This window comes from Aulonocara sp. 'chitande type north' Nkhata Bay, linkage group LG6 (genome assembly GCF_057382095.1).
Source record: "Aulonocara sp. 'chitande type north' Nkhata Bay isolate Kocher_YH1m ecotype deep benthic linkage group LG6, A_spYH_male_GT1.1, whole genome shotgun sequence".
Lineage (NCBI taxonomy): Eukaryota > Metazoa > Chordata > Actinopteri > Cichliformes > Cichlidae > Aulonocara > Aulonocara sp. 'chitande type north' Nkhata Bay.
In genome coordinates this window covers 39,694,496-39,721,652 of record NC_141349.1, presented here as the reverse complement: position 1 = coordinate 39,721,652, position 27,157 = coordinate 39,694,496, and the positions used below count along the sequence as shown (strand labels likewise).

The 27,157-nt window shown below is 41.9% G+C and overlaps 1 protein-coding gene across 1 annotated transcript; it reads left to right on the top strand.

The window, feature by feature from the left end:
- The first annotated feature begins 359 nt into the window (after positions 1–359).
- LOC147328495 (uncharacterized) lies at positions 360–27,157 on the top strand. Its single transcript, XM_086296895.1, has 3 exons — positions 360–488; positions 13,073–13,274; positions 26,901–27,157. Exons 1-3 carry the CDS (start codon positions 360–362, stop codon positions 27,008–27,010), a joined length of 441 nt encoding a protein of 146 aa, XP_086153021.1. The 3' UTR covers positions 27,011–27,157.

The following is a 27,157-nucleotide window of genomic DNA, read 5'->3' as shown; positions in this document are numbered from 1 at the left end:
TGGGACAGCTGGTTGTAGACTCACAGACTGTGGCAAGCACAGTGGCCCATGCATTCTCCAACATCGCATGCTACACAGATTAGCTTAACCCGCTAGGTCTGGGAAGGGGGAAGCGAGCAGCGGTGAGGTAACGATGATGTAAAATGAATCGCTGTCGCGTACCAGGCGTTCGGAGGCAAGAGAGCAGCCGTGCCCCGCCACCCCACCCTTCCACAAATACACCCCTGTTGGGATATTGGCAAGTTGTCATGACGACAGGGATGTTCAGCTGATGAAGTCTCGCTGAGCGCTGTCCAATCAGATCGTGGAGCTACAACCGCAGCGTGAACAGGGGAGGACGCACCGATTCCAGTTGCACAATGCTGAGAAAGGACAGGCGAAACCTTGGACCACCAGCGGGAAATTGGCAATCCGGGGGAGGCAGTCAATGGGCCGCCATGGTTCGAAAATACACAAACAGTGGGGGTCGTGGATACAGGGGCTGCCAGGTAGGGGGTCTCCATCATGTCTGATGCTTTTAGAGTCGTGATTCTTTTCTGCCATTAATACAAAGTATTAATGCATTATTTATTTTTACTGCCGGTATGCCATGTTCAACATTGCCATTAGCACGGTTAACATGATGTTTCAGGTTGTTGGATGGAGCTATCGGATTGCTTTAGGTGCACTTTAGCAAATTGGTAAATCACTCCTGCAGGTGGTTTTTACAAAATTTCCACAGCCACAAGAACCGTTTCAAAAAGCAAGGCAAATTTTGTGAAGGGGGGAAATGTCATGTAGCATTAACTTTAATGCAATTTTGTATTCATTTCACTGCGGGATGTGGACCAAGAGTAGAAGAGGCTAATATGCAGAAACTGCAGGTTGCAAAGTGGAGGAAAAACTCTCCTGGTGTTAGTTTGATCCAGGCCTTTTATTTCAAACTGCGGGGAGGATTTTTCTTTCATTTTTTTCATTTCTTTTTCTTTTTTTGCTGGCAGACCAAAGGAGAAGCTGAAGCTGTTTGTAGCTCTGTGAAAGATGGAGGGCTTGGTGGGGGCGCACTCTGGTTTTTTCCAAGCACTGCAGGTAGCCATTACGGACATCATCTCTTTAGCTTGTTATTCAAAAACCTGCAGAAACTAGAGCCGTTCACAAATAATATTGCTTTTCTTTGGAATATTGTCCTGTCCGTAAGATGGCAATAATTAGGATTTATTTTTTAGCAGTTCATTTGAGAACCAAACCTTATCTGCCCTCTCATTACCCCTCCCTCGCCCAGCTCCAGTCCCTCTATCGCAGAGTCTCTGTGGGACGCCATTTGACAGACTGACCCCCAGTAGTGCCTGTGTTTGACTCTTCAAACTTGAGAATTAAATGAAAGTTGTCAGCATGGCAAAAAGCACATTTATCAGCATAGTTGACTCTTTAAAATGTTCACTTTAGTTTAGCAGTTTTACAAATGACGGCTCAACAGCGTGATGCAGCGGGACAGTTTTAGGTTTTTTGTGTGGAAATGTCTGGGAAAGTGCTGGCATCTCATTTCTAAAGAACACTTGATGATGTAAAACTGGGAGAACTACAAAGTATTTCCTATTCATTGTTTTAAACTGCACAAGTTGCTTGTTTGAAAATTATGAAGTGGGTCCAATTAACTGTGGGTACAACTGTTGGTTAATTTTCCATGTGTGGCTTTTTCAGTCAGCAATGGTGGGACAAAGCAGTGGATACAACGGTTTCTTTTTTTTTCTTTGTTTTTGATAAATAGTAGGTTTTATTACATACTAATTTTGACTCAGCTCTTTTCTTGAGGAGAAAGTATAAAATCTTGTGTAACCAGAACCACATTTAGGGGAATTCAAAGTCAGAGGCTAAGAATGTTGGCTCTACTCAGATTAATGCCAGGCTTTAAGTAAAACAGAGGTTACATCACTTTTTCCTCCAGGCCACTATTTCTAATCCAGCCCAACCGAGTGGCCAAACCTTCACCTTCTACTATTCTTTATGGGGCCTGGTCTGTCCATTTAGAATGAGCTTTTGAAGCATTTTGGCCGAAGCAGACCCAGCCTCATAATGGGAAACTGGATCCAGGCAAAGATCTAAACTACAAACTGATTGCTGTACTATTATGCCATTTAAGATGATAATCAGCACTGCTAAAGGCATGGGGAAAACACTATTTACTTGTTTAACCTTCATGCAACCCCAAGCCAACTGCAATCCAAACAACTTGTTACTAAAATGGAGATAATGGGATCAACTGCAGATTGTGAACTCGAGCATTAACACAGCGACGGCTTCAAAAAAACTTCACAATGTCATCGATATTTTTATCAAAAGTTGCCCAGTATCATTGTTAATGCTTTCATTTAGAATAGAATAATCCTGTAGATAAATATGCAATATCATTTAGGCTTTATAATATCCAAGCTTAACATTTCCTATTAGCCTCCCTCTGTGCTCTAAAGCATCTTAGTGTGTGTCTCTGCTGAAAAAATAGTCAGTTACACATGAAACCAGCTGACCCAGTGAAATGTTGCTTATTCACGCTCACTTCCGAGTTGGAGGGAAGGGATTTTCCCATTGCTCTGGAATTACACACCACAAAAGTTCTGGAGAGTCTGCAGACAATGATGTCAGATTGTTGCGGGCCGAGAGGGCTTTTGGTCGGAAAGCCACTGAAGTGAGATGATTGCTGTTCTTGTGATGCAGATTAGCAACGTTTTAGTGACTGGGGTTAGATGTGGTGAACTCTGTGAGTCCTGTTTTCTTTCTGACCTTGAGGCCTGGGGAGATGTTAACAACTCTGTATTGTCTGAAAAGATTTATCGATTTATTTCAAATGTTATTAGTGTTTATTCGATTTTTGTTTTGGCTATTACAACTCTGTTTTTCAGAAGATCTCAAGTACCATAAAAGTTGGCTTGATTAAGTTGTCAAAGAAGCCACAAAGGCCCTTGGGAAACCCAAAGCAACCTGCTTGCAATTCATTTATGGCATCATGTAATTAACTGCTAATGTCTTCCACTAAATCACATTTTGAAACATCTCAAAAAAGACGAATAAAAAGCGAATGTTTCACAGGGTTGAAGTCAATTGCTAGAGACATATGTGTCAGTAAATGTCCTCTTGATGCTGATTGGACCACCCAGAGGTTGCCCATCTAAAGCCATGTGGTTTCCATTGAAGAAGTTCCACGACTGCGCCCCAAAGGCCGTTCCCCTGCACACCAACCCCACAGATCCAGATCCTGTGATCTGTGGCTGGGGTCCCCTTCCGCAAATTACTGTGTTTGAAAAGAACCCGAGCATGGACAAAAGAGAAACAAGGCCTTCAGACTGCTCGAGAGGAAACGTCATTCCCTACCAGTCAGCCTGCATTCTTCCCAAGAGTGAACCAGAAGTAGAACCAACCATCTGACGACAGCCATCCGGCAGACACTTCACGGCTCACTCAGACCCCAGGCTGGAAATTTCTCTGATGACCAAGTGAAGATGGGGGGAAGTGGTTGTGGAAATTAATTGCCTATCACTTGTCAGTGCAGTGCAGAAAAACAAGCTCTGTGCAACCGTCCTTCTGAAAATCTGTCAGCCAAGGACAATGAATGCATCCCTTTTCTTCCCCACCTTCCTACATCTGATTTAATAGAGAGAGACGTGAAGCACAGACAGAGCTGTGAGGGAGTGTACTGTAGCAATGTGGTCAGGTTGTAAACACACAGACATGAAGAGGAAGAGCAGGATTACAAACAGGTTTGATCTCCTCGGGGCTGTCCAGAACGGCTGACAGAGGAGGAGGGGAAAGTGGGGGGGGAGCGCTGGAGCGGCGATTCGGGCTCCTTTTATTCACTTCTCGTCCATCAACTACTTCTTTCTTGCCGGCAGCGTTGTCATTTGGGCTGTCCAGATATAACTGAAAGTCCGGCATTGAAAGAAACACTACAATGAAGCGAGAGACAAGCAAACAGGCAGACAAATGTACCTGCAGGCTGAAGTCTTGGAAAACAGCTGAGGCCCACCAATTTGTTAACAGCACAATTTTCAATAGAGTCATAACATTGCTCCCCCCACCCATCCCAATCTCCCTCTGTTTCTCTTTCTCCATTGTTCATTATTTTAAAGCACAGAGAGAGAGGCTGCGTTAACTTCTTCATTCAGAATGGTCAGTGGCGAGACCAAACTGCCAAACAAATCAAATTAAATTCCTCTTTAACGCTTCCTTTCCAAATGAATCAAACACTTGTTTTAATTCCAGTGAAATTGACTTCCATTTATCTTTATCCATTTGTAGTATTATCCTCTTTGTTCATATCCTCATTGGTGTAGGAATGAGCAGAAATAGGCAGATCACGAGATAATGATGGTGGGCCTTTCTTCCGCTGATGAGGTCCAATGTGAGGATGACACGGTCTAAAGATGAACAATCATCCTCCGGAGCCAATTTAGACAGGAGAATTAAAGGTCTTACGTAGCTAAAGAGTGAATCACGTCCTCCGAGGTAATGTGTGACATCTAATATCATTTGTGGCTAAAAGGCAGAAATCGTCTAAAAAGAATAATTTTACATCTGCGGGAGAAATGTGACCCATCAGTTAAATCTTGTCTCCTTTAAAGAAGTTGTAAAGGGAAAAAAAGAATAATTCGGTGGTTTTATATAGTTTAACTCTATTTTCTTTATTGGCTGTGAATCACGTTTGCATTTTCAGCTCTCTGCAATACAAGTCTAAATGCTGTTCAGATATATTGACTAAAACATTTAATGATTTCAACTCACAGGTTCCTCAAAAAACATGCAAACTTTGATTTAATGTTCAATAATATTATATTAATTAGATCCCTAGACACAGCTCTTTAGATGTAACACAAGTCCAAATGGCTTCTGGTAATGTAACAGAAGGTATTTTATTTTACTAGTTCTGAGTCATGTGACTGTATGTGTTGCACATGCATAGGGGAAATCTGGTTCTTATAAAAAAAAAAAAAAAAAAGGAAAAAGAAAAATTGAGCTCGTGATAGGTTTATGTATGTAAGCGCAGCCGTGATGGATCTGCAAAGACAGAGGAGAAGGAAATGACAAACGATAATGTCCCGCCAGTCAGTGCAGACACACAAACTCGTGGAAATGTACACACAAACACATGGGCATACACACGCACACATCAAATGGAGCTGGAACATCTGCCATACACCGGACCAGTGGTTTAGTTAAAAGATGAGGAGGGGTCTGGTGAATGCTCTGCTATTCATTTATCTCGCATTGCTGCCCATTGGTTTTAATTATGGTTGGCTCTTTCAAGTTAGAAATAGGCATGCTTCAAAAACAGAGATGTCCTTTTTGGTTTTTTGCCATTGTTTCTGTTGGGACTTTGTGCACTGGGGCATGGGAGCAGGGGGGTATATATGTGTGTGTGTGTGTCTGCATGCGTGAAATCTTTCTTTCTGTGTGCCTCCCTGTTCCTCCATCTGTCTATTTGCATGTGTACACACACTTTTGTAATTGATGAGCATTTCTTTGTGTGCGTGTTAGCATGTGCTCTGCCATGTATGTGTAGAATCGCTCTGTCTTATTTTCCCAGCACAGCTGCAACAGGACTGGATTGATGTGTAACCCAAGCCGGCACTTTAAAGGGCGAGAGGCCTGGACAGACGTGGTCTTGCTAGTATACCAGATGGGGCTTTATGATGAAAAGAGCATAATCCCCATCCAGGCGTCACTTCCATCACTTGTGCTCCACAAAGCCATTCAATTTATTGCAAGAAATAATCTTTTTTTTCCAACAGTCCCAAACAGAGCAGAGTTTTTTTTTTTAAATGTTTCTCTTGCATTCACACTATTTCTGTCTTTATCTTCCCTTTCTCACATCCCTCTGTTTCTCTATCTTTTCATATCTCTCCCATCTCCCTCTTATTCCCCCTCTACCCACTCACCCTTTGCTCTTGAAGACTTGCAAATGTGGCATTAGCTAATATTCAGAGAGCCAGGCAAGCGATCCCTTTTTATCCGCCAGGGCTCTACTGATTGAGCTACAGTGTGCGCATTGGAAATGAGTGCAGCGCCGATGCTGGCAAGCCCCATGCCTCTGATTGGTATTCAATATACATGTGACTGCAGGACATACTAGTTTGGTTTTATGGGTTTACTTTAGCTTTTACTCTCCCTTGCTCATCTTGCTCTAACTCCAGCTATTAAAAATGTCTTTCTTTACCACTGCCACATACATAGGCGACAGCAAATCGGACAAAGGGGCAATTAATAGTCCAAGCCAGTCTTGTACCGTAAATGTGGCTAGTATTTTGTAGCAGGACTGTCAGACAGTCCACTAAATTTGGATTTATCTTCTCCCCTCACTGCTGAGTAAAAGGCTACATTTTTGCTCTTCATCTAGTGAAACTTTATTACAAAGCATAACACAGAATGTGGGTCTCTATTCCCCAGTGTATTTAATTCATGTTGCCCTCTCATTATTTCAGAAATAAATGTAATCATCACCCATAGTAATTGTTATTCACATGGCGCACTTTTGTAGACTTTCTGTTAATAGCATAGCTTAATATAGTAAACACAGTAACATAGTATTTAAAGAGCATATATTACATAATAATCAACTCCTTTTTTTTATTAGACTCTGCTAGAGGAGCTTTGCATGAGTCACTGCATAAAAATAATCCTTTTTTCACAAATAATGGGACTTGCTGTCATCCTTGGTCTGAAATAGGACAATGTAGGTCTTCTTCCTTCTTTTAATCCAACTGTCTTCTGATTGGCTGCCCCTCCTACACAAAAGATTTTAACAGCAGGTGGGTGGGGCTCCAGTGCTCCTGTAGAAAACCTGAGCAGTTTGAAGCCTGAGCTTTAAGCTGATGTTATTTGAAGCTTAAAGTTCACTTCACATTAAACCCATGTTTAATATGAATATCCACCTTTGTAACAGTGCATATATATTATATATGAACTTGGTGTTGACTCTCTCTGCAGTATAGTATCGCTTCCTGTTCCTTTTACAAACGGTACAGTGTAGCCCACTTAAATAAAAACTTAGATAATGGCTTATTTCATAGTTTTCATATGTTTTTTCTCCAAAGCACACTCTTTGGTGAATAACCTGCTAATTATATTCACAGTATTCATTTACTGTTTCTAGGGATTCGCTAACTTAGCTTAATTAGTAGTTGACTCGTTAGCAGCATGGCCTCTTTACCCGTCCCTCATGCACTTTCCTGCTTAGTGTGTCAAGTGTTTAGTTACTCCTTGGTCTCACATAGTTAATTATTATTAATCTCTGTCTCTCTTACATAGTATGTCTTTTGTGCTGCCCCCACCCCCAACGCCCAACCAGTCACAATTTGATCTTCCTGTTAAAAGGGAGTTTTTCCTTCCTATTGTTGCCAAGTGCTTGCTCAAAGGGGGTTGTTTCATTGTTGGGGGAATACGATGGAAAATTAGGAAAACCATAATGGGTCCACGAAGTGTGTGTCAGCAGTACCTCACTTTGTTAAATCACAAATTTCTTGTGGGTTTTTTTTTCTTACGTCATAATACATACTCAACAGATTTTCACTTATCCTTTCAATTGAATGTTTTCCTAATCCTAATTTTCCCCCACAAACACAGGGGAACTGAAGATTTCTTTCTGTCTCAGTCTTACATCACACTTACAAAATGTATCAGGGATTGGGCTTCCATTTACACGAGCTGTAGTGCGCACAAAAAATGACATGGCAGAAGTAGCACGACTCAAAGACAAGTTATCTATGATATCCTCTCTTATGCAGTGATGTACAGCAGAGCACCGGTGCATCAGTCGTGTGATTTCAAGGGACTTTTAATCACTTCAAAAAGGGAGGCATATGAGGGGTGGTGCATAAATACATAAATATAATCTATCTGCACGGAGCGTTGAGAAGCACACTATCAGTAAAACTCAAGGAAACACTGGAGTCTGTCCCATGTGATGTTGCTGTATGATCGGAAAAGTTATCAGAAATCTTAATAAGATATTTATGTGATGAGAGCACAGCATGTCTTAGTTTTGTGGGCCAGCAGACTGTTGAACACATGGATCTGTTTCCAGATCAAACTTCCTCTTGTACTCTAGGAGAGAGAAAAAGAGAACAGGGCGGTGTTGGTGGTGAGTCAATATTCCACTCCAGCCCAAGACACAATCTTTCCTCTCCTGCTCAAGTCTAAGGGCCTATCTGTTGGTTCTTTCTTGTGGGCCTTGTTCCAGATTTGCCTTGGCCCCGGTCCAGGTGTGGGAAGTGAAGTGTAAACAGTTTACAGATTGGCTGTGGCTGGGGAGGGCCGAGGGCTTTAGCTGGGAGGAATGTAACCTGAACACCACTTCACAGGGAAGCAACGCTGCAAGATGGAGCATTCGTGCATATTGTGTCGGGACCTAACAGGAAACTGACCGAGCAGTTCAAGGGAGAGTCGGCCGGTGAGAGTGGCTGCTGACGTCAGTGAACATGTGGGGGGGTTTCTGGCAGCAGTAAGGGGGCTGCCTGGCTTTTACCCCAAAAGCTATCTTGCTACAGCCAACATTTAGATTGATTGTAGCAAGTTGGGTTTTTTTGCCATGCTTGATATTTTAGTGGAGAGTAGGAAGTAGAACAGGGTTACATAATTTCAAGATTTCAAAGCCTCATGCAGAAAAATCCCTTGATGTTGAATTTTTGTGATGAAACTTCCACCATAATAACTCTGGCCTCTTAGAAATGCAGGTTTGGGATCAATGTTGAGTTTAGTTAAACTTAATGCAAAACCTTGTGAAACATTTAGGCTGATTGTGGATCAAAGGAGTCCTCCTACATAGTACTGCGATTAGTGCTGGACTTCTGTAAAGTTGAGGGATTCAAAAGAGACAAAAAGCAACCTGTACAAACCTGAAACCGCTGTCACTACTGTGGGACAAGCAAATTTAATCCTACAGGTATCTCAGTCATGTCTTTTATTAACCTGTTCGTACACTGGAAACTACTCAAGAGTTATGGGTTACACTGAACAAAATTTCATATGTTGGTGAATGCACCTTGTGTGTTTCAGCACATCCGGCTTTAGGTGTGGATGCAGCAGTTCTGTCTGATTATCAGGCTAATAATAATGGATTTCATTTATATAGCGCTTTTCAGGACCCCTCAAAGCGCTTTACAATACCACTATTCATTCACTCTCACATTCACACACTGGTGAAGGCAAGCTACAGTTGTAGCTACAGCTGCCCTGGGGCAGACTGACAGAGGCGAGGCTGCCATATCACGCCATCGGCCCCTCTGGCCATCACCAGTAGGGGGTAGGTGAAGTGTCTTGTGTCAAGGACACAACGACCAAGACTGTCTGAGCCGGGGCTCAAACCGGCGACCTTCCAATTACAAGACGAACACCCAACTCTTGAGCCACGATCGCCCCACCACTAACCCTATTTTGTTTCACTTCATTCATTCAGTCTGACATGTGTTCATGTTGGGAGGGGAGTTCCTTTGATTTAACTCACCAGTGAGTCAAAATTTTAGACTTGTTTTTCTACAGGTTATCCTTGCAACAATTAGCGCAGACGTAACAGAGATCACGTCTCCATGTTCGCTGCCATTCTTCTATTGAGAGTTTTTGAGAATGTGCCTTGGCAGTGAAATAGAAAGATGACATCAATATCCAACAGATCTCTATCTCTGACAGTTAAAGTGCACCACACACTTGTAGCATCCACTTTAGGATGCTTTGTTTGTGCCATCCCTCTCTCTTTTTTTCCCCTTTTTGCTTCTTGGTGAAACTCTTTCTTTATAGACTGTCAGCTGTCAAACACTATAGACTCTATTAACACACATATGCATATGGATATGAATCTGCAGGATAGCAGAAACATGTTTTTTGATTGCATGCAGGGAAACAGTCAAGTTAATTTTAGTAGAATATTATTATTATGATTATTATTAGTAGTAGTAGTAAACTGAAAAAGGAAGTCTTGATATCAGTTTACTCCACAGCGAGCTTCAAAAGACTGGCTGTAGACTGGAGATGATAAACTGAGTGTCAAATGAGAAAAAATGTCCACGTACATCACTATTAAGAGATTCCACTGAATTATATGTATAGAAAGCTAAAGGGATGACTTTGGCTATCAAATATTATCAAAAATAATTCGATCTTGTTTTGATATGGTTTAATTAATGACAAGGTGGTTGTAAATTTCAAAACTCATAGAAATAGTTTCTGTACAAACTGTCCTCAGATGATCGTACTTCATCGACTACATTTATTCTGTATGTTTATGCAAACACGCACACACACCAGTGTGTCAAGCATCATGCATGCTTAAAATCACCTGGTGTGTCATGATGTGGATGTGCCGTTTCTGTTGTCTGAGAATGAATGCGGCAGAGCCTGCTGTTGCTGTTGCACTAAACCTCAGCACAGGAAAATGAGGTGCTGGCAACAAAGAGCTTTGAGGAAGTAGACGCATATCTCCAAGGACACATACCACCCAGCAGATCAAAGGCCCTAGAGGACGCGTTTGATGGGGAAACCACACTGGTTTTCAAAGCATTGTAGTCCTGAGTCTCACTAGCTCGCCAAGGCCCATGATAGAAATTCTAATACGTCTGCCTGTCAGTTAATTGAAGCCCCATTCTGTCCCTCGGGGGAAAGCAGTCTGGTCTTTGGAGAGTATCTTTGTCCTGCTGCATGGCCATCATTAATTATTATTCCTCGATCACCTCCTCAATGACACAGTTTATTGTTTGAGTGTGTTTTTTTTCTGTCTTGTCACCATTCTCTTGTCTTGGGAGAAAACACTGATGTTTGACAGAGAAAAAGATCACAGCTATCCACATATTCACTCATATCATATCAGCCTACCTTTGGGGAAGTTGTGTGTTTGCTGAGGAGATGCTTGGTTGTCAGTGTTGTAACATTTGATCATGGGAAAGCGGGGGGGATTCGGAGTCTGTATCATTGTTAGTCTGCATGAAAGCAGAATATATGGTAGAGGACATGAGAAGGACATGAGAAGAAAATCAGCTAGAAGTTTGAAAGTCACTGTATTTAGCAAAGCGATTTTTCTTTTTTGTGTGTGCATATTTTACTCTCGATAGAAGAATAGATACTTGCTTCCAAAGAGCAGCCCTGTCAGTCTAAAGACATGTCCCTTCTTCTGCACAGACAAGCAATGTTCCAGACAGTCAGGAAGTCAGCCCTGCCTGTGTGCACAGTTCTTAGCGAGGAGGAAGTGATGAGCGATGGCAGCCAATCTGAGCTCATCCCCGTCTCGACATCTGGCAGATGTGCTGTGTGGTGTAAAGTATACATTTGATCTTATCAGAATATACTCGTCTAAGGATATCATGCTATCAAGATTAGGGTTATCTTGTCCAGAACTGTGTTTGACAACCACAAACCATGTATGTTTTTCAGCTTGACGTGGATGCGTTCCTAGTGAGCGGGGATGACGATGCGTTCTGCTGACAGTACTGACAAATTATCTCTCATAACATTGACGAATGGTATTAAGTTGCAATGATATCATAGCATTTCTGCAGCTGTGTCAGCCTGGAGCTCTCGCAGGATGCTCTGTATACATATATATATATATATATATATATATATATATATATATATATATATATATATATATATATATATATATATATATATATATATATATATGTATATATACATATATATATATATATATATATATATGGCCCTAACTGGTCATTTGGTCTGGAGATAGGAGGTCACAAAGACAAAGAGGGAAACTATAGAAACACTGTGTGCCATAGCAATAAACCACAGTGATCTGATCAAGAGTTCCAAGTGCTCTTTAGACCCCCAAAGCGAGAGCCAGCGTCTATAGCTGGAGTGTCATACATATATATATATATATATATATATATATATATATATATATATATATATATATATATATATATATATATATATATATATATATATATATATATATGTATATATATATATATATATATATATATATATATATATATATGTATGACACTCCAGCTATAGACGCTGGCTCTCGCTTTGGGGGTCTAAAGAGCACTTGGAACTCTTGATCAGATCACTGTGGTTTATTGCTATGGCACACAGTGTTTCTATAGTTTCCCTCTTTGTCTTTGTGACCTCCTATCTCCAGACCAAATGACCAGTTAGGGCCTTGAAAGGGAAATTGCATGCATTCCTCCATAATCGTAAGAGGTATTTACATATGCTCTCTAAATAATTATGTGGTCCAGCTGGGAGCATCCAATGAATTTTTCACAAAAGCACTTTCTGTTATTTACATTCCTAAAATGTAATGTGGTTTACTTATGCAGCTGGACGGGCCAAATCAAAGCATTCGTTCCCTGGGACCAAGTGCAGGCAGAAGGAGAGGGAGAAAGAAAAAGAGAGAGAGAGACAGGAGGGGGGCTGAGGAGAAAAAGTTCAAAGCGTGCAAGGTCAAGCTTGAGGGTCATTCTCTCAGTGCCTTTTCACAGCCTGCATGAATACATAACCAGCAATTGACTTTCTAATCGGGAGGGACCTCATAAAATATGCGGTTTAACAATAACGATTATCATGGGCCCTTTTTTGTTTCCACCTTGTGTGTTAGTCTAGAAGCATCTAAAGTGAGCTGGATATGAAATAATGATGGAGCAACTGCTGGTGCTGGATTCCTTTTGGCTGCATGTTACGCTCCCGAAATACAAAATGACAGCCGACCATTTCCCTCTTGCCCGCATTCATAAAAGCCTCTCCCTTCTGGATTTTTCCTCTGATTGGATCAAAGCTTTGACCTGTGTTTCCAGGTGGCCTTTCCTGATCCCACTGGTGCCTCCAGAGTGGAGACCTTTGCGGGGGCACCTGGGAATTACCTGATCGGCGGCGTAGTCGGCGGCTGTCACCAAGCTCTTGTCTGTTTGATGTCACCTCTGACACCAGCCTCTGTAGCGATCACCGGGGAGATCTGACGCCCTTGCTGGGCTGTGAATAATAGAATACATCTACCTGTCTCAGACCACCATTGTCACCTGTGCTCTCCTATGATGAAATGTTCCCATGCTTACCTCCGTGGGTGATGTGTTCTTCCTGTCCGTTTCAGGGTACAAAGCGAGGTGATGGTGGCGAGCCATGGGAAGGATGTCAACAAGGTGGCTTAGCTAGCAGTGCCCAGTGTTCCCATAACGGCCAAGGAGTGCCTGAAGAGGAGAGTGGAGAGTCAAACATGGCAAAGGATGACAACGGAGAACCGGGGGAATGGAGGACTTCGCTCTCTGAGCAGACTCAGTGGACTTCAGTCAACAGTGAGAGACACCAAGTGATGTTCAGTGTGCTCTCCTTTCCCATTTGTTCAATCTCCAAACTCCCCCACCAACATGAAACTCATCACAAATTTGTGTTTGCATTTTTTAGTGTAAGCATTTGGCTCTTTTTTTGTCTTAAATGTTTTTTTCCCTCTTTTCTGAACAAGTGTCTGTGTTTTTATTTCATAGTATTCCACAACAGTCTCCTTTCCATGAACCGTTTGCTTCCAATCACCTGTAATCAATGACAGCTCCCCCGTTTCATCCTCTGGCCTGTCAGGCTTACCCCAACAAGACTGTGTAAGAGGTCAACACTTTAACATGTGAATCTGTGAGGTTGTTGAGGGTCGACAAGTGCCGATGCAAGTATGGATAAACGAACAGATAGACGGATGGATGAGGATGTGGTGTTTATAGTGGGTGATCGAGCAGCCGTGAGAAAGCTAGAGCTGCGGTTTGGCCTGACCTGTTGCTGTTTCGGAAGAGTCTGTCACTCTTCACATTAACTGACCAAAGGCAGCGCTCCTGCCAGTTGGCTGACGAGGGGATGTTTGATTTTTCTGAGATTGCGTCAAAATAATTTAGGAAGGGTTTTCCCCCAGCTCGTGATATCGGTCAGTACAAATATGCCACAGATGCACGTACAGTAAATCAGCACACAGGAAGTAATATTCATGGTAGTGTGGCTGCGGTGGTTTTCATCAAAGCCACTGTCCTCATGGAGCACACGTGTGTGTCAGGCATCATCTGCTGTGGATTAGCGAGGTCTGGGAATGTCTGTGGGTTGATCTGGCCCCCATCATTTTGTCACCATATGTCACTTGTTATACCCTTTCTAATAAATTTGACATATTTTGTACCGTATGTATAACCCGCCACATATGGATTTCAGCTTGTTTGCAAATTCTTTCTGCATAACATTCTGAACTTTATATGCACATCGCTGTCAACATTAAGCTCAATGTCAGCATTTAAAAACGGGATTCAGCAGTCTACTGTCAGGGCAGAGGAGCATTCACAGTGAAGGTGCCGTACAATGCATCAGGGCTTCCTCACTTCTGTGCTTTTTCTTTCTTTACAAAATTGTCTTTCTCTCCACCACCCGTTTTTTCCATTTAATTTTCTGTCCTAACCTTCCTTCTGCTCATTCTAGCTATCTCTCCTTCTCCCTCCTTCTACCCCCTCTTCCTAGCCTCTCTCTAAGCTGTTTGGAGATACATTCCTCATTCCTTGAATGCACACAGAAATGCTGGGTGCCCTGGCGTCAGCACTTCTTAAAATGGGCTGCTGCCACTGCTGCTCCAGCTCAAGAGAGAGAGAGAGTGAGATGAGAGCAAAAGGAAAATCCAGTAAATCGGCCAAACTCAGGAAAGTACTTTCATTAAAACAAGTTTCTTTGAGAAGGTGGAGGTTGATATGGAACAGCCTTATCAGAAGTGATCAGGCTGCAAAGGGCTACAAGCTTTAGAAAATAAGGATGCATTTCATGTGTACACATATGCAAGGTGGAGACTTTATTTGGCTGCAGGAATCTGCATCACTGAGCTGAGTAGTAAGCGCCTGTCTCAACTCTGTATTTCTCTGCTTGTTACCAGTTTCACTGAGAAACAGTTTCAGTCTGTGTGTGAACTGTGTGTGTGTGTGTGTGTGTGTGTGTGTGTGTGTGTGTGTGTGTGTCTACCACCTGCTAAGCCATTATCCCTATAGATCTCCTATTATCCAGTCCACACACGATGAGATTTATTTCTCACCCTGGTCAGTCTCCATGAGAGGTAATTACTAAGCAAGGAAACACGGGACTTCCTGGAAGAAGCTTATCAGAATCCAGACACCATCCACTTTCTTAAATGTGACTGCCAAGCTAGGACTGATAACACAGAGCTACACTATCCCTCTCTTTTTACATATTAACCACAGTGTCCTTCTTTTTCTTTTCTGGCTTTTTTTTATGCCATGATTAATAATTTTGGATTAACTGGGTAATGTGAAAGATGAAGCTGGGGTAATTCTGTTCTTTTCATTTCTCTTGAATACTAGTAATTATCTTAGCATCACATCATCTAACAGTGCTGTAGAGTTTTAGCAGTTTTAAACAACAGAACCAGGCTCAGGGAGGGGCCAGGTTTCTTCCTGAGTCTTTCCTTCTCAGTGTTGCCAGGTGGTCCTAGGAGGTCGTCTGACTGTTTGATTGTTGGGATTTTCTCTGTATTATTGGTATAAGATTGAACTAAATTGAATTGAACCTGATGAATGGTATCCAGTCAACAAGACACACCAGTCAGTCAGATTTAAAGAATATTTGTGGTTTATTGCAGCATACGTCTTTTCACAGTGTTGACCATCCTGATCGCTGGGGGGAAATGTGTATTCCGCAATCAGCTGGCAAGAGGTGGCAAGATTTTGCTGGCAATCACTAGCATGGAACTGGGCAAAAAGAGGTACACACACCTCCCTGTGATTGAAATAGGTAGTCATCTTATTACAATTTAAACCTGTAAAAATTTAGCTCTGTATAGTCTAAGGAGCTTGGAAAGAAAAGCAGCTGGACTTCGGTAAGTTGAAGACATTTCACCTTTCATCCGAGTGGTTCTTCAGCTTTAAGGTCAAAGGTGGAGCTCCTTAGACTGCGATGACCTGGATGACTGAGAACCTTGACAGACTTAGCTCTGTATAGTTATAAAAATGAAGAAACTGGTCATACAAACTAAAACGTGCTTATAGTCATTTTCTGGCTTTTGTGTCAGATTGTAAATATGTGTATTCATGCCAGTGAGGCAGACATTTTAACATGAGAGTCTCTGGGGGTTGACTCGCTTATGGAGCCAACCACAGGTGGCTAATCAATGAGCTGCTTTTTTCGCTTCGGTCTTGGCTCCAGGGTCTTTACCTTACAGTATAAAGCACATTGTTGTGATTTGTAGCTATACGAATAAAACTGAATTGAACTGAGTTGAATCTTTCACTCTTGCCACGTAGTTATAATTCACACAGTACATCACTAAAATGACAAAAACACAGCCTTTAATAAACTAAAAGTATTTGTTAATACGCAAGCCAGAAGTCTCTCTACTTATTTCACCATAGGGCAGAAGCATCAGGCCTTCTGTTTTGCCTCTCTTCTTGAATCTGTTTCAGCACTTTGTTATCTGATAACTCCCTTGGGATGTACATTATCACCTAACAGACTGAAACTAGGAAGAAATTTATCAATCAATATCATGCTGTGGTTTTGGTAATCCCTGGCTATGTGTAATAGGTTGCTGAAATCCACTTTTTAACACGCTGACTCAGTCAGTCGAACAGACCCACCAGGCTCTTTCTGCTGCTCCTCCCTCTGCTCTGCCCTTGATCAACCCAGGGTGGAGAATGCACATGGGGACCACCCTTAGATTAAAGGAACCTATTGCTCCCTTGATCAGTGGGAATGAACTCTAAACATACTCAAACACACAGAGAGAACAACATATGTGCGTGATTACATGTACACAAAACACGATGGAATGTCATATGGCAGTATAATATCAACTGAATTTGATGACACACTCTTCACCGAGTATGTATATACATGTGCATAAAGTCACAGTTAGATGCTCATATTTCAAGGAGAGACGCCATGAAAACGTAAAATAGGAGACAGAGACGAGCACAGAGTGGGTTCCCTCATTAAAGTCAGTTGCAAACTATGGTGTGGTGTGCGCTGGTTTCACAGGCCGCTGGTTTTAGCTGGGTGTAAGCTGGGTGTAAGCTGAAACCTTGATGTTGTGATGCTGCTGTCGTCAGAGGGCTGCAATGTGTCAGCCAGATGAGGTTTGCCATTAAGTCCCTATCACCATGTACAGTACAACTCCCAAAAGACCTTCTGAGCAGTCTCCTGTCAATCTGTCTCTGCTTTCTCCTCCTCGCTCCCTCTCTTGGTTGTTGCCATGGGGTGCGGTAGTGCAATGGCGGGCATCTGAAGGCTGGTGCAGAGAGACGTGGGGTTAAAGATGGAACGGCAAGAGAAAGGGGAACGGGCCAGGCGAGAAAGATAAGGATGAAGGGCAGGGAGAAGGGACAGAAAATAAGATGGAGACTGAGAGAGATGAGAAGGAGGAAAAGGGGGTAAGGAAAACCAAAGAGAGGGGATGGTGGGTGTTTCTCCTTTTATTTTTGCTTCCTTAGAAAATAGCTTTGGACTCTGTGCTTGGCTGATAGCACTGCTACTGGCACACGAACACACATAACACATGCATACACAAACACAAACTCCTTTTGCTTGTTCTGCATGGCAATCACCATGGTAACCCAATGTACAGAACACAATCGGGCTGGGATATTTTTAAGTTTCAAAGGAATGGAAACAACAATAGGGATGACAAAGGGAGGAAAAGATGAGAACTACAGAGAATGAGAGAGCGAGGGAGAGAGAGAATGAGGGTTAAGCCAATCTAAGTGCAAGCAGATGGATACACGAGTGTGTGTTAGGGTGTGTGCGTGTCCAAGGTCACAGCCCAGAACCATCTGTATAGCAAAAGGCGAGAATAAGAGATGGTGAATAACAGGCAGTGCGTAAACACGTTACAATGTCAATGCAGGCAAATTACAATCTAATTTACCAAACAAAGAAAAGTAAACAAAGAATTTCTGCATAGCATCAAAAAAAACCCTTTATTAATGGTACCTGCAGCAGAGTGAACTGCAGGTAGTGCTAGCTTTGTTATATTGTACTGTTGTATGTATTGTCTGGCGTCTCAGTTGTTCAACACTGTGCTGTACTGTGAGACCAGACTGACCCTGTAGCACCAACTGTGTCATACTTGTCAATAGGATTTCCTTAACATTAATCTTAACCCTCTTGTATGTCTTTGTGTGTTTAAGATAAACAAATTGTGTTTTTTTTAATTGTCAGAAGTTTCATAAACACTCCAGTAGAATTTTCTGACTGTTATTTCATAGTTTAGGCTTTACAGGGTTAATACATGAGGTAGCATCAGGGATCACGTTAGCTGATTGAGGGATTTCTAAAGTAACCAACCTGCATTTTGCCATACACAGTATAAAATCTGTACATAGCCACCATGACTTTAGCCAATGCGCATTATCCTTCTTTTGACACTGAAAAGGCTGAACAATTTATTTACTATGAACCAAAATGAGTGACTGAGACTATAAATGCATCAGGAAATTGTTTACAAAGGTCAGAAGTCTTAAAGCACTTTTACACAAGCCTTACTCTTCAGATACAAACTACTCCCGCCTTTTACTGTGTGTGGCTTTTACTGGCAACAATGGATATTCTATCTGTCTGTCTCTTTTTGCCTAGTGGGAGGCGACCCGTCTTCGTTGTGGTCTGACTCGGAGCGATGGCGGTCATTCTCAGACAGGCTGGAGAAGGTCGACAAATTGTTGCTATCTAATAAAGTTAACGCAGACAGATTGTTAACACGCTACAATCAATCTGAATCAGTCCGCACTGATGAGCGCAACTAAACTGCAACGATTTAAAAGACTTTTTTTCTCTTTTCTTTGTATACAGGGAAGAATAAGGGTGGTAGGACACATGCTCGTACTCTTGTGCGTGTGTGTGTTTTATGGGTGTATTTATGTATGTGTGTTCTCCCCAACAAGAATTCATCCCTCCTGTCCAGCTGTAGATTTAGCAAGGACAGCTGAGTTCGTTTCAGAAGTTGAAGCAGGTCACAGGTCAGACACTGGAGTAGGTGGCCTCTTGTAGTCAGACCACCATCCAACAGTTGCCAAATAAATCAGTCTTGCTGAGTAGTTTGGCGAGCTTGACATACCTCCCTCCCTCGCACTCTCTCTTTCTGTCTGTCTTCTTCATGCCCTCTTTCTTTTACACACACACATGCACGCACACTTATATCCAAACTAACAGCAGTAAATAAAGCCACATCTGTCCTAGCCGTCCCCACTGGACATAAACGACACAGCCACCTTGAAAATCCTTTCCCTTCACCGATGCTCACATTGACTTCTCAGCATCGGTCCGGCGTCGTTTTCTTCTTGTTTTTGCCTTTTAAATTTCTTATGGCAAGATGAATTTTATTTGTACGTCAATGTACATATCAGAATGTAATCGAGCTGCTCTGACTTGTACGGGGGGGCTTTGTGCACCACTCGTATTGGCTGATATACTTGTACAAGTATGTAAGTATGCATGCATGCAAATATGTGCACACGTGCTTTACACAGTTCAACTGCCGCCACCAGCACTTAGATCAGACTGCACTGCGTTCAAACTTGCACTGACGTAATGCTTTCCTCATCTATGTGCAGCTGTTCATCACACGTATCGAGGTGCAATGTTGATTTAGAGAATAGAGGAACAATGGGTAGGACCACAGAGGCATGGCTAATGGGAGTTTGACGATCTAGATAGTCTGCAATAGCCTTAAACAGCATCTTCTGTCTAATCCACAGCTAGAGTTTGCATCAAGTCAGACTTTTTAGTTATTCTATGTTTATCCCTAAAGATGTTTTTGACACATATTCTGAAATAAGATTTCTTCAGTGGGAGTATAATTTACAGTGTGACTAGCACAGTTTGTGATGAGCCAGTCTCAGACCATCTGTCAGGTAGGTTTAGGTGTGCTTCTCTGGTCTGGATTCAGATTCAGTAAGGATTTTTTTAGGTGAAGCCCTTCCAGATTTAATGGGCTGTCAAACCAAATATGGAGCAGTAAATGTATTTACTCATCCTCATGAAATAGATGAAGCTGGAACCTTGGTGGCCCAGAAAAACCCTTTTCTCTTGAGACCTCTTGATCTTCTTCTTAATTTGGAACAGTTTTGGTTATTAAGTGATTTCTGTATTTGTGACTTTTCTCGTGTTGAACTTGGCTTAGCTCATTTGCAAAGGATGATGTGATATCATTCAGTGCATCAGTCAGGACAGAGTGAAATTTGAGTAAACATCTGATGACAGTTGTGGCCTGTTTGCTAATGTTGCCAGCACTATCAATCACATGTAACCAAATCACACAGCCCTCACGAGTCAAATCAGAGAAGTTTGGGAATGTAAAAGTCTCAAACAGGAACAGACAACCAGTTACTCTTATTTCAACATCTACAGTCAAATTAAAATCACTAATAAAGCACAGGGAGAACATTCAGACCGCACACAGAAATGTCCCCGGTAACTAAGAGGTTCAAAAAGAGAACCTTTGGCTGTGAGACGACACTAACCAATCCAGCAGACCACTTCTTAGGTTTAAAGTTGGCCACTTGCAACCAGAGATTGGGAAACTATCAGTAATTTAGGATAATAATAAAAATAATAACATGACTCCTCCAACCTAAATCTTCGACTCAACAATAAGTAGAGCATGAAACAATGAGACGATAAAAAAAAAGAGGAAAACTAAAATTACTTGATGGACGGAAAACATGCAAAAAATTGTCTGCAATTCCAGCAAAGAAGAAAGTCTATAGAGAAACATCCTTGTTATCATATGTCATATGAAGTATATATTGGAGTATCTGCTGAGGTGCATCGCAGCCTAGCGTTGTCATCTTACAGGCTCGCATTAAAGTTGATGTCTCAAACATGTTTATTAGATCCATCTTGCAACTTTTGTTTGCAGATTTTGGATTGCTGAAATCTCAGAATGTGTAGGTGCGTTATATACTAATCTAGGTTTTAAAAGTTGTGAATTTTTGGCAGTCAGTATGCTTTGAACAACGTGTTTGTTGAATGGTATCTTCCTGTCCAGCAACAAATATTCCCAGATTGGGTGAGAACTTGTGTGAGTATAACATGTGATGAGTTTTGTAACTTTGCAAAACAGTCAAACAAGTCAAACACTCTTACTTTACTCAGTGATAGAACTGAGCATATAAACTAATCTAACATTAGAAATGTCCTCAAAAACTACATTTTACACAAGATAATAAAAAGTGCCAGAGTGAAAATAGCAATGCATACATGCAAACTGCAGTTCACGAGAACCTGTAAGCAGCTTAGTGTCCACTCATGTGCCCTCATGATGCACTTAAGTTGATGACTCCTTCTGGAGATCGGGGTCGTAATGACAGAAACAAGACACAGAAGTCCTCATAGGTCTTCAGGTCTTCACAGGATCAAGCCAATGACTTCTATCAGGGTCGTGTTTTGTGGTAATGATACAAACTGGAGACGACAGACCGGCGTTGTGTGCCGCTGCAGATAGGGCAGGTTGAGCTCCGTGTGTGTATGAGTTTCACCATGACAATATGCCTCAAAAGATAATTTGATGATCTGTGTGTTTTGCTGCCAGGTTATCCCACCACCTCCACCATCTCCTCCCAACCCCTCCTACTCTGATTCCTTTACAGCCGCAGTAACTTATTAATTTCTGTCAGCTGGTTTTCCCTGCCATTTAGAGATACTACCAAATCACATTATGTCTGTCATGGATTATGTGTACAGGCAATACATCTCCTTGAAGAAGAAAGGAGGGAAAAAAAAGATCAAAGATGTTCTTACAATCACCTCTAAGTGGATACAGGAGGTGGAAGTGTTTTCATGCATGTGCGTGTTGCAGCCCACGTGTTTTATGGGGAATGCAGATAGTCGACAGAAAGGCTTTACATTTTGCTGACTACATACATCAATTTTCTTCATTTATTATAAACTTTGAGGAATATTAATCATCGGCCAGGGATTGTGTTGAGTGCAGTTTGGAATACTTAAGGGTCACTCATGCAAGAGCTGCTGAAGGAATGAAATAAGAGATGCTCATCTCGTGTTATACCCAAGTGAGTCAAATAATAACAACAGAATCTGAGAGGCCACAGAGCCATATTCCCATATTTACCCATATTTGGGTGTGTGTGTGTGTGTGTGTGTGTGTGTGTGTGTGTGTGGTAGAGGATTTGAAGCTGTCACTTTGTAATTACCTCAGCAAATACAGGCTTGGAGAGAGTTGACTGAAGTCTTCCAGTTGGACAGCCCTGGGAGAAAATGAGAAGTGACAGGCCACATAACACAGCGTGGGACGTAAATAACTTTTACCCCCCTTTCTCTCTCTTCCTCGCTCTCTCTTCGTCATAGAAACATGGATGATACTTCAAGGATTTTGAAAGAGAGAGAGAGGGAGAGAGAGGGAGAGATGAGCCGAAATGAGAGAATATCCCTCTCTTTCATCTTTTGAAAAAATCTCTGACATCCTCTCTCACTTGCTTTGATGAAAGTCTTTGGGTTTTTTTTTTTGGTGTTTTATCCTCTTACATGAGGTGTATGTATTATAGCCTGCGTGCTCCAGTGTGTGACGCATTCACACACACACATGCACGCAAACACACACGCATTCACACTGGCACGCACCGATATCATTCTCTCACCAGAATGTGTGTAGGTGTCATGAGGAATTGTGTTTTCAGAATCAGAATCAGAAACTTTATTGTCATTGTCATGAGAACAACGAAATGAAGAATGGTCCCCGATCATTGCATCATCCCTAGCAATATCAAAATATAAATAAAACAATAAAATTCAATAAATAAAATAGATAGAATACTTAAAATACTAATAAGATATAACAGTAAAACATTCACATACATTCCCACACACATTGTGTACGCATGTGTGCGCGTGTGTTTGAAGGACTTTTCTCAGAGCCTGTCGGCATTGGAGGGCCTGAATTTTTCATTCGGCGTCCTCGTCAAGTACAAAAAGTCCAGGGTTTTGTGTTCTACCCAGCAGCCGCTTGCCTTTATTTCTGTTGTCCAGGACTTCCTTTGCTGTCCTGTGTTCTTTAAGCTCCAGGCAGGTTGTTACTGAGACAGAAACACTGTTGTTACAGCGCATGCATGTGTATCAATCAGTGCCGTGTATGTGTCAGTGTGTGTCCTGCATTGATCACTGAAGAAGCACTTCCACATTGGCAAAGACTGATGATATGTCTGCGAGCAACTTCAACCCCCGTATATGTACATTGACAGTATACACACACACACACACACACACATATTCACACAAATGCATAGTATACATCCTTTTATGCTTTACCATCCTGCTTCTGGCTCTTTATCATCAGTGTCTTTCTGCTGTTTCTTTCTTCTCTCCCGCCCTCTTTGCACCTCCACCACTCTGCCTGGCTCTAGTCCAGCTATAGATTGTTAATTGCGGTTTGTACGTGATGCAGGGTCTCGCCTCCAAATACTACAGCGGTGTTCTTTGGCAGACATCAAAGTGTCGGTGTTTCATTCCATGGGGATTAGTGATGGTAGTGTGTGATAATGCCCCTGCCTGCTCGCTGAATTAAATGCCCATGGCTGGGTGCAGGTACCAGGAATCTAATGAACACGCAGTCTTACAGGCAGTCATACACACTACGTACGCTAAAACAATGGGAGAAACACGCAGTTTAGGCAGACACACATGGTAAAACCACTGTGAGAATCAGAGCCTCATTACGGAAAAATACATACATTAAACTGTGAACTAAACATCACGTCTTCCATCTGACGGGGAAAAAAGCTTTTTATTAGCCAATCTGTCCACAAAGATCCACAGTACATGTCCTTCACTCATCTCTCATCTTTCACCCTGTGGCAAACTGGATTTTTAAACGTCTCATTTTTGATCATTCCCCCATACTCATGTTCGACTGGTTTTCTCTCTCACTGTCTGTTTTTCTCATCCTCTTTCTCTCTTTCTCACCAGCAAAGTTAATAAAAAAAAAAAAATTAGTAATAACACAACAAGATAGATAAAAAGCGCAGTCTCTATAGCAACTCTCGCCATGATTTGTACAAAGGACAAATGACAAGTGTTTAAAGGGCTGCGGGGCGTTTTAATGTTCAGTTTATGTTTTCTCTCGTCGACTAAGAAGGTCTCGGGAGACCGCAGGAAAAACAGCCATGAAAGAGAAATTACAGAGACAGACCGAGGGAGAGGCCGAGGGAGGGAGAGTGATAGAAATACGTCCTTGGTGATCAATGCATGTGCTATTGTCTGTTCTGTTTCTTTGCCTGCAAGGACGAAAGCAGAGGAGAGGAGGCAAGTGATGCATACGAACAGGGTTTTAAGGGGCTTATAATAAATTCCTGACCAGACCACAAAAAGAAGTAACTGCACTGCTGCTAGTGTTTAGGTGTGTCTCTGTGTCAGGACATGTTTCATACTGTATGTATGAAAATGTTGCTAGACTTTGTCGCTGCTATTCAGGTCTTTTAATTGAATTGACAACCACACTCACAGGAGATTTAACAGGCGACTCACAGGTAAACCATGCAAGTACCAGGCTGGAACCCCTTTTGTATTTGGAATCTCCTGCTCCACAACATCCCAAAATATCTGGGGAGGTCCTTTGAGCACTATGAACTCATAGTCATGTTCAATTAACCAGTTTGAGATGAAGGGTACACAGTGATCGTGAAGGGATGGACATGGTCGGCAACAGTATTCAGGTAGGTTGTGGAGTTTCAGCAATACTCAGTTGCTACTAAGGGGCCCAAAATGAGCGAAGAAAATATCCCTGACGCCATTGCAACACCACTAAATACACTCGTGAGAGTGGACCAGGAGTTTTGATATTCTGTTTTCTAATTTTGGTGAGCGTGTGAGGATAGTAGCCTCAGTCTCATGTTCTTAGCTGAAAAGGTTTTATGTGTTGTGCATTCAGAGATGCTCTTACTACCTTGGTTGTAAAGAGTGGTTATTTGAGTTACCATTGGTTTCCTATCAGCTCAAAGCAGTGTGGCCATTCTCCTTGAACCTTTGACATCGAGAAGGCTCTTGTGTCCAGAGAACTGCTGCTCACTTGATATTTTTGCTTAATGGGACGATTCTCCAAAAGAGGGAAACCTTAGAAATAGTCATGTGGGAAAAATCCCAGTAGCTCAACTAGGCCAAAATTTCTTAATTCACATTTCTCCCATAATCTGATGCTCAGTTTGAACTTGAGCAGGTCATCTTGACCAGTGGTCCCCAACCTTTTTTGTGCCACGGACTGGTTTATGTCCGACAATATTTTCAGGCCAGGCTTTAAGGTGTCGCGGATAAACACAACAAAATAAAACCAGTACCAGTACCAAACAAACCAAACCAAAAATAAATAAATTCATTCATAACAAACGGGAAAAGATGCAGGGAAACAGAGTTAATGATAAAAACGATAAAAATAACGATAAAAGCGATAAAAACCCTGAAAACCATAAATTTCACACCTCTGGCAGCCCGGTACCAAGCGACTCACGGACCATGGCCCGGGGGGTGGGGGCCGCTGATCTTTACTATGTCTATATTCCTAAATGCCATAAGATTAGCTGATTAGCCAATAATGGGCAGCAGAACAGGTATATAATAAATAAATACTTTCAGGATCTGTAAAAAAAAATCATAACATAATGGTAAAAAAAATTGCAATTCTATAATGTCTAATTTGCCATAGTTGTAGTACAAAAAATTAATTAGCTGATTTTGGCAGGGTCATGTATGAGACACACACCAATATTCATGAAGTGAGCCAAATAATAACTGACAATGAGCTGATGAAGAAGAAAGAAATATGAGCACTTCCTGATTAGTTTAAATTCAACCTCCATGCTGCTGAAATTTGCCTGGAAGACAAATTAACAATAATTTGTCATAAATACTTCTTAGTTTGGTGTTCAATTTCAGCTTTAACCTGCTGTACCTGCTGTAGTTGTGTTATTATCAGTATTAGATACTCATGTTTGGTGTTATAGTTTAGTTCATGTCAGACATTAGTACCTATATATCACCCTATGTCAGAATTTGCAGTAGGTGTATTGCAGTTTTATACAGAAATGTATAGTAGAGCCAAATTATTCCCTGAAAAATAGATAAATAAATAAAAATAAGCCCCGAGCCCTAAAGGCTAAGATGGAGTTGGTGTGAAAGTGTAAACTGCATCACTTATGTGATTATTTCTGTTCTTCGCGGGTTTTAAAATGCGTGTTTCTTACTGACAACACTTTAATCCTCTCCTCTGTTTATTATTGTGACATCCTCATCAGCAGTCTGACATGCTTCTTCAGTGTACAGGCTGTCATTCACACTTGCTTTCTGCTTTCCTCACACTGTAAATATCTGTAAATATATTATAGATATGTGTTGAGGTTCGAGACCAAAGAAAAAGAGGCAGACAGACAAATAGACAGAGACAGAAACACCTCAACAGGACAGAAAAATGACCTTTATTTGTCCTTATGAACTGGTTTAACAGCACGTGGTGGTAAAAGAAAGAAAGGCACAGATAAGGATGGCAACAACAAGGGGAAGAGGGGAGTCTGCGCCAGATAGTGAAAGAGGCAAAGATAAAAAAAAAAGGGCATGCCGGAAAAAGAAAACACACCAAAAAATGAGAGAGAGAGAGCCTTAGCAGCCAGACAAACAGCTCTCTCCACCTTTAATCACCTCCTGCAGGTCAGCTTCTGCCTCGCCTTGACTTGCCACAATCTTCCAACTAACACTGAGCCAAGCCATCAAACAGCTATCTCTTCTTTTGCCTCCCCTTCTCTCTTTTCTCTTCTTTCTCTTTACACAGACAGAAAAGCAGAAAAGACCTTGATGTTTTTCCAATAATTGGCAGCAGAGGTTGACTTTTTTCCCTCTACTCCCCTCCCTCTTTTTCTGTTTATCTTTTTCTTCTGTTTTTTTTGCTCTTCCTCTTCCTTTAGAGATGAATAGTTGGCCCGGGATCAAAGGCAGACCCCAACCAGCCATTCTGACCACCACAAAGGGGCGTTGGGCGCTGGCTTGGGGCCAGGTGCTACACATGACCACATAGCCAGGGACAAGCCGTGCAGATGGGGCCCGCAGAGCCCTTGTCGCCTCCACCCCCTCTGCTGCATACGAGAGGTCAGCGGCTAAAGTATCAGAGCGTGCGCTTCCTGTAAGACGATCTAGCCTCGTGCAACTCATTCCATTTTGTTCC

Coding starts and splice junctions, on each gene's coding strand:
- LOC147328495 (XM_086296895.1), top strand. CDS start 360: ATGCTGAGAAAGGACAGGCGAAACCTTGGACCACCAGCGGGAAATTGG. Junction 489..13,072: donor GTGGATACAGGGGCTGCCAG/GTAGGGGGTCTC, acceptor TGTCCGTTTCAG/GGTACAAAGCGAGGTGATGG. Junction 13,275..26,900: donor TCAGTGGACTTCAGTCAACA/GTGAGAGACACC, acceptor CTCTTCCTTTAG/AGATGAATAGTTGGCCCGGG.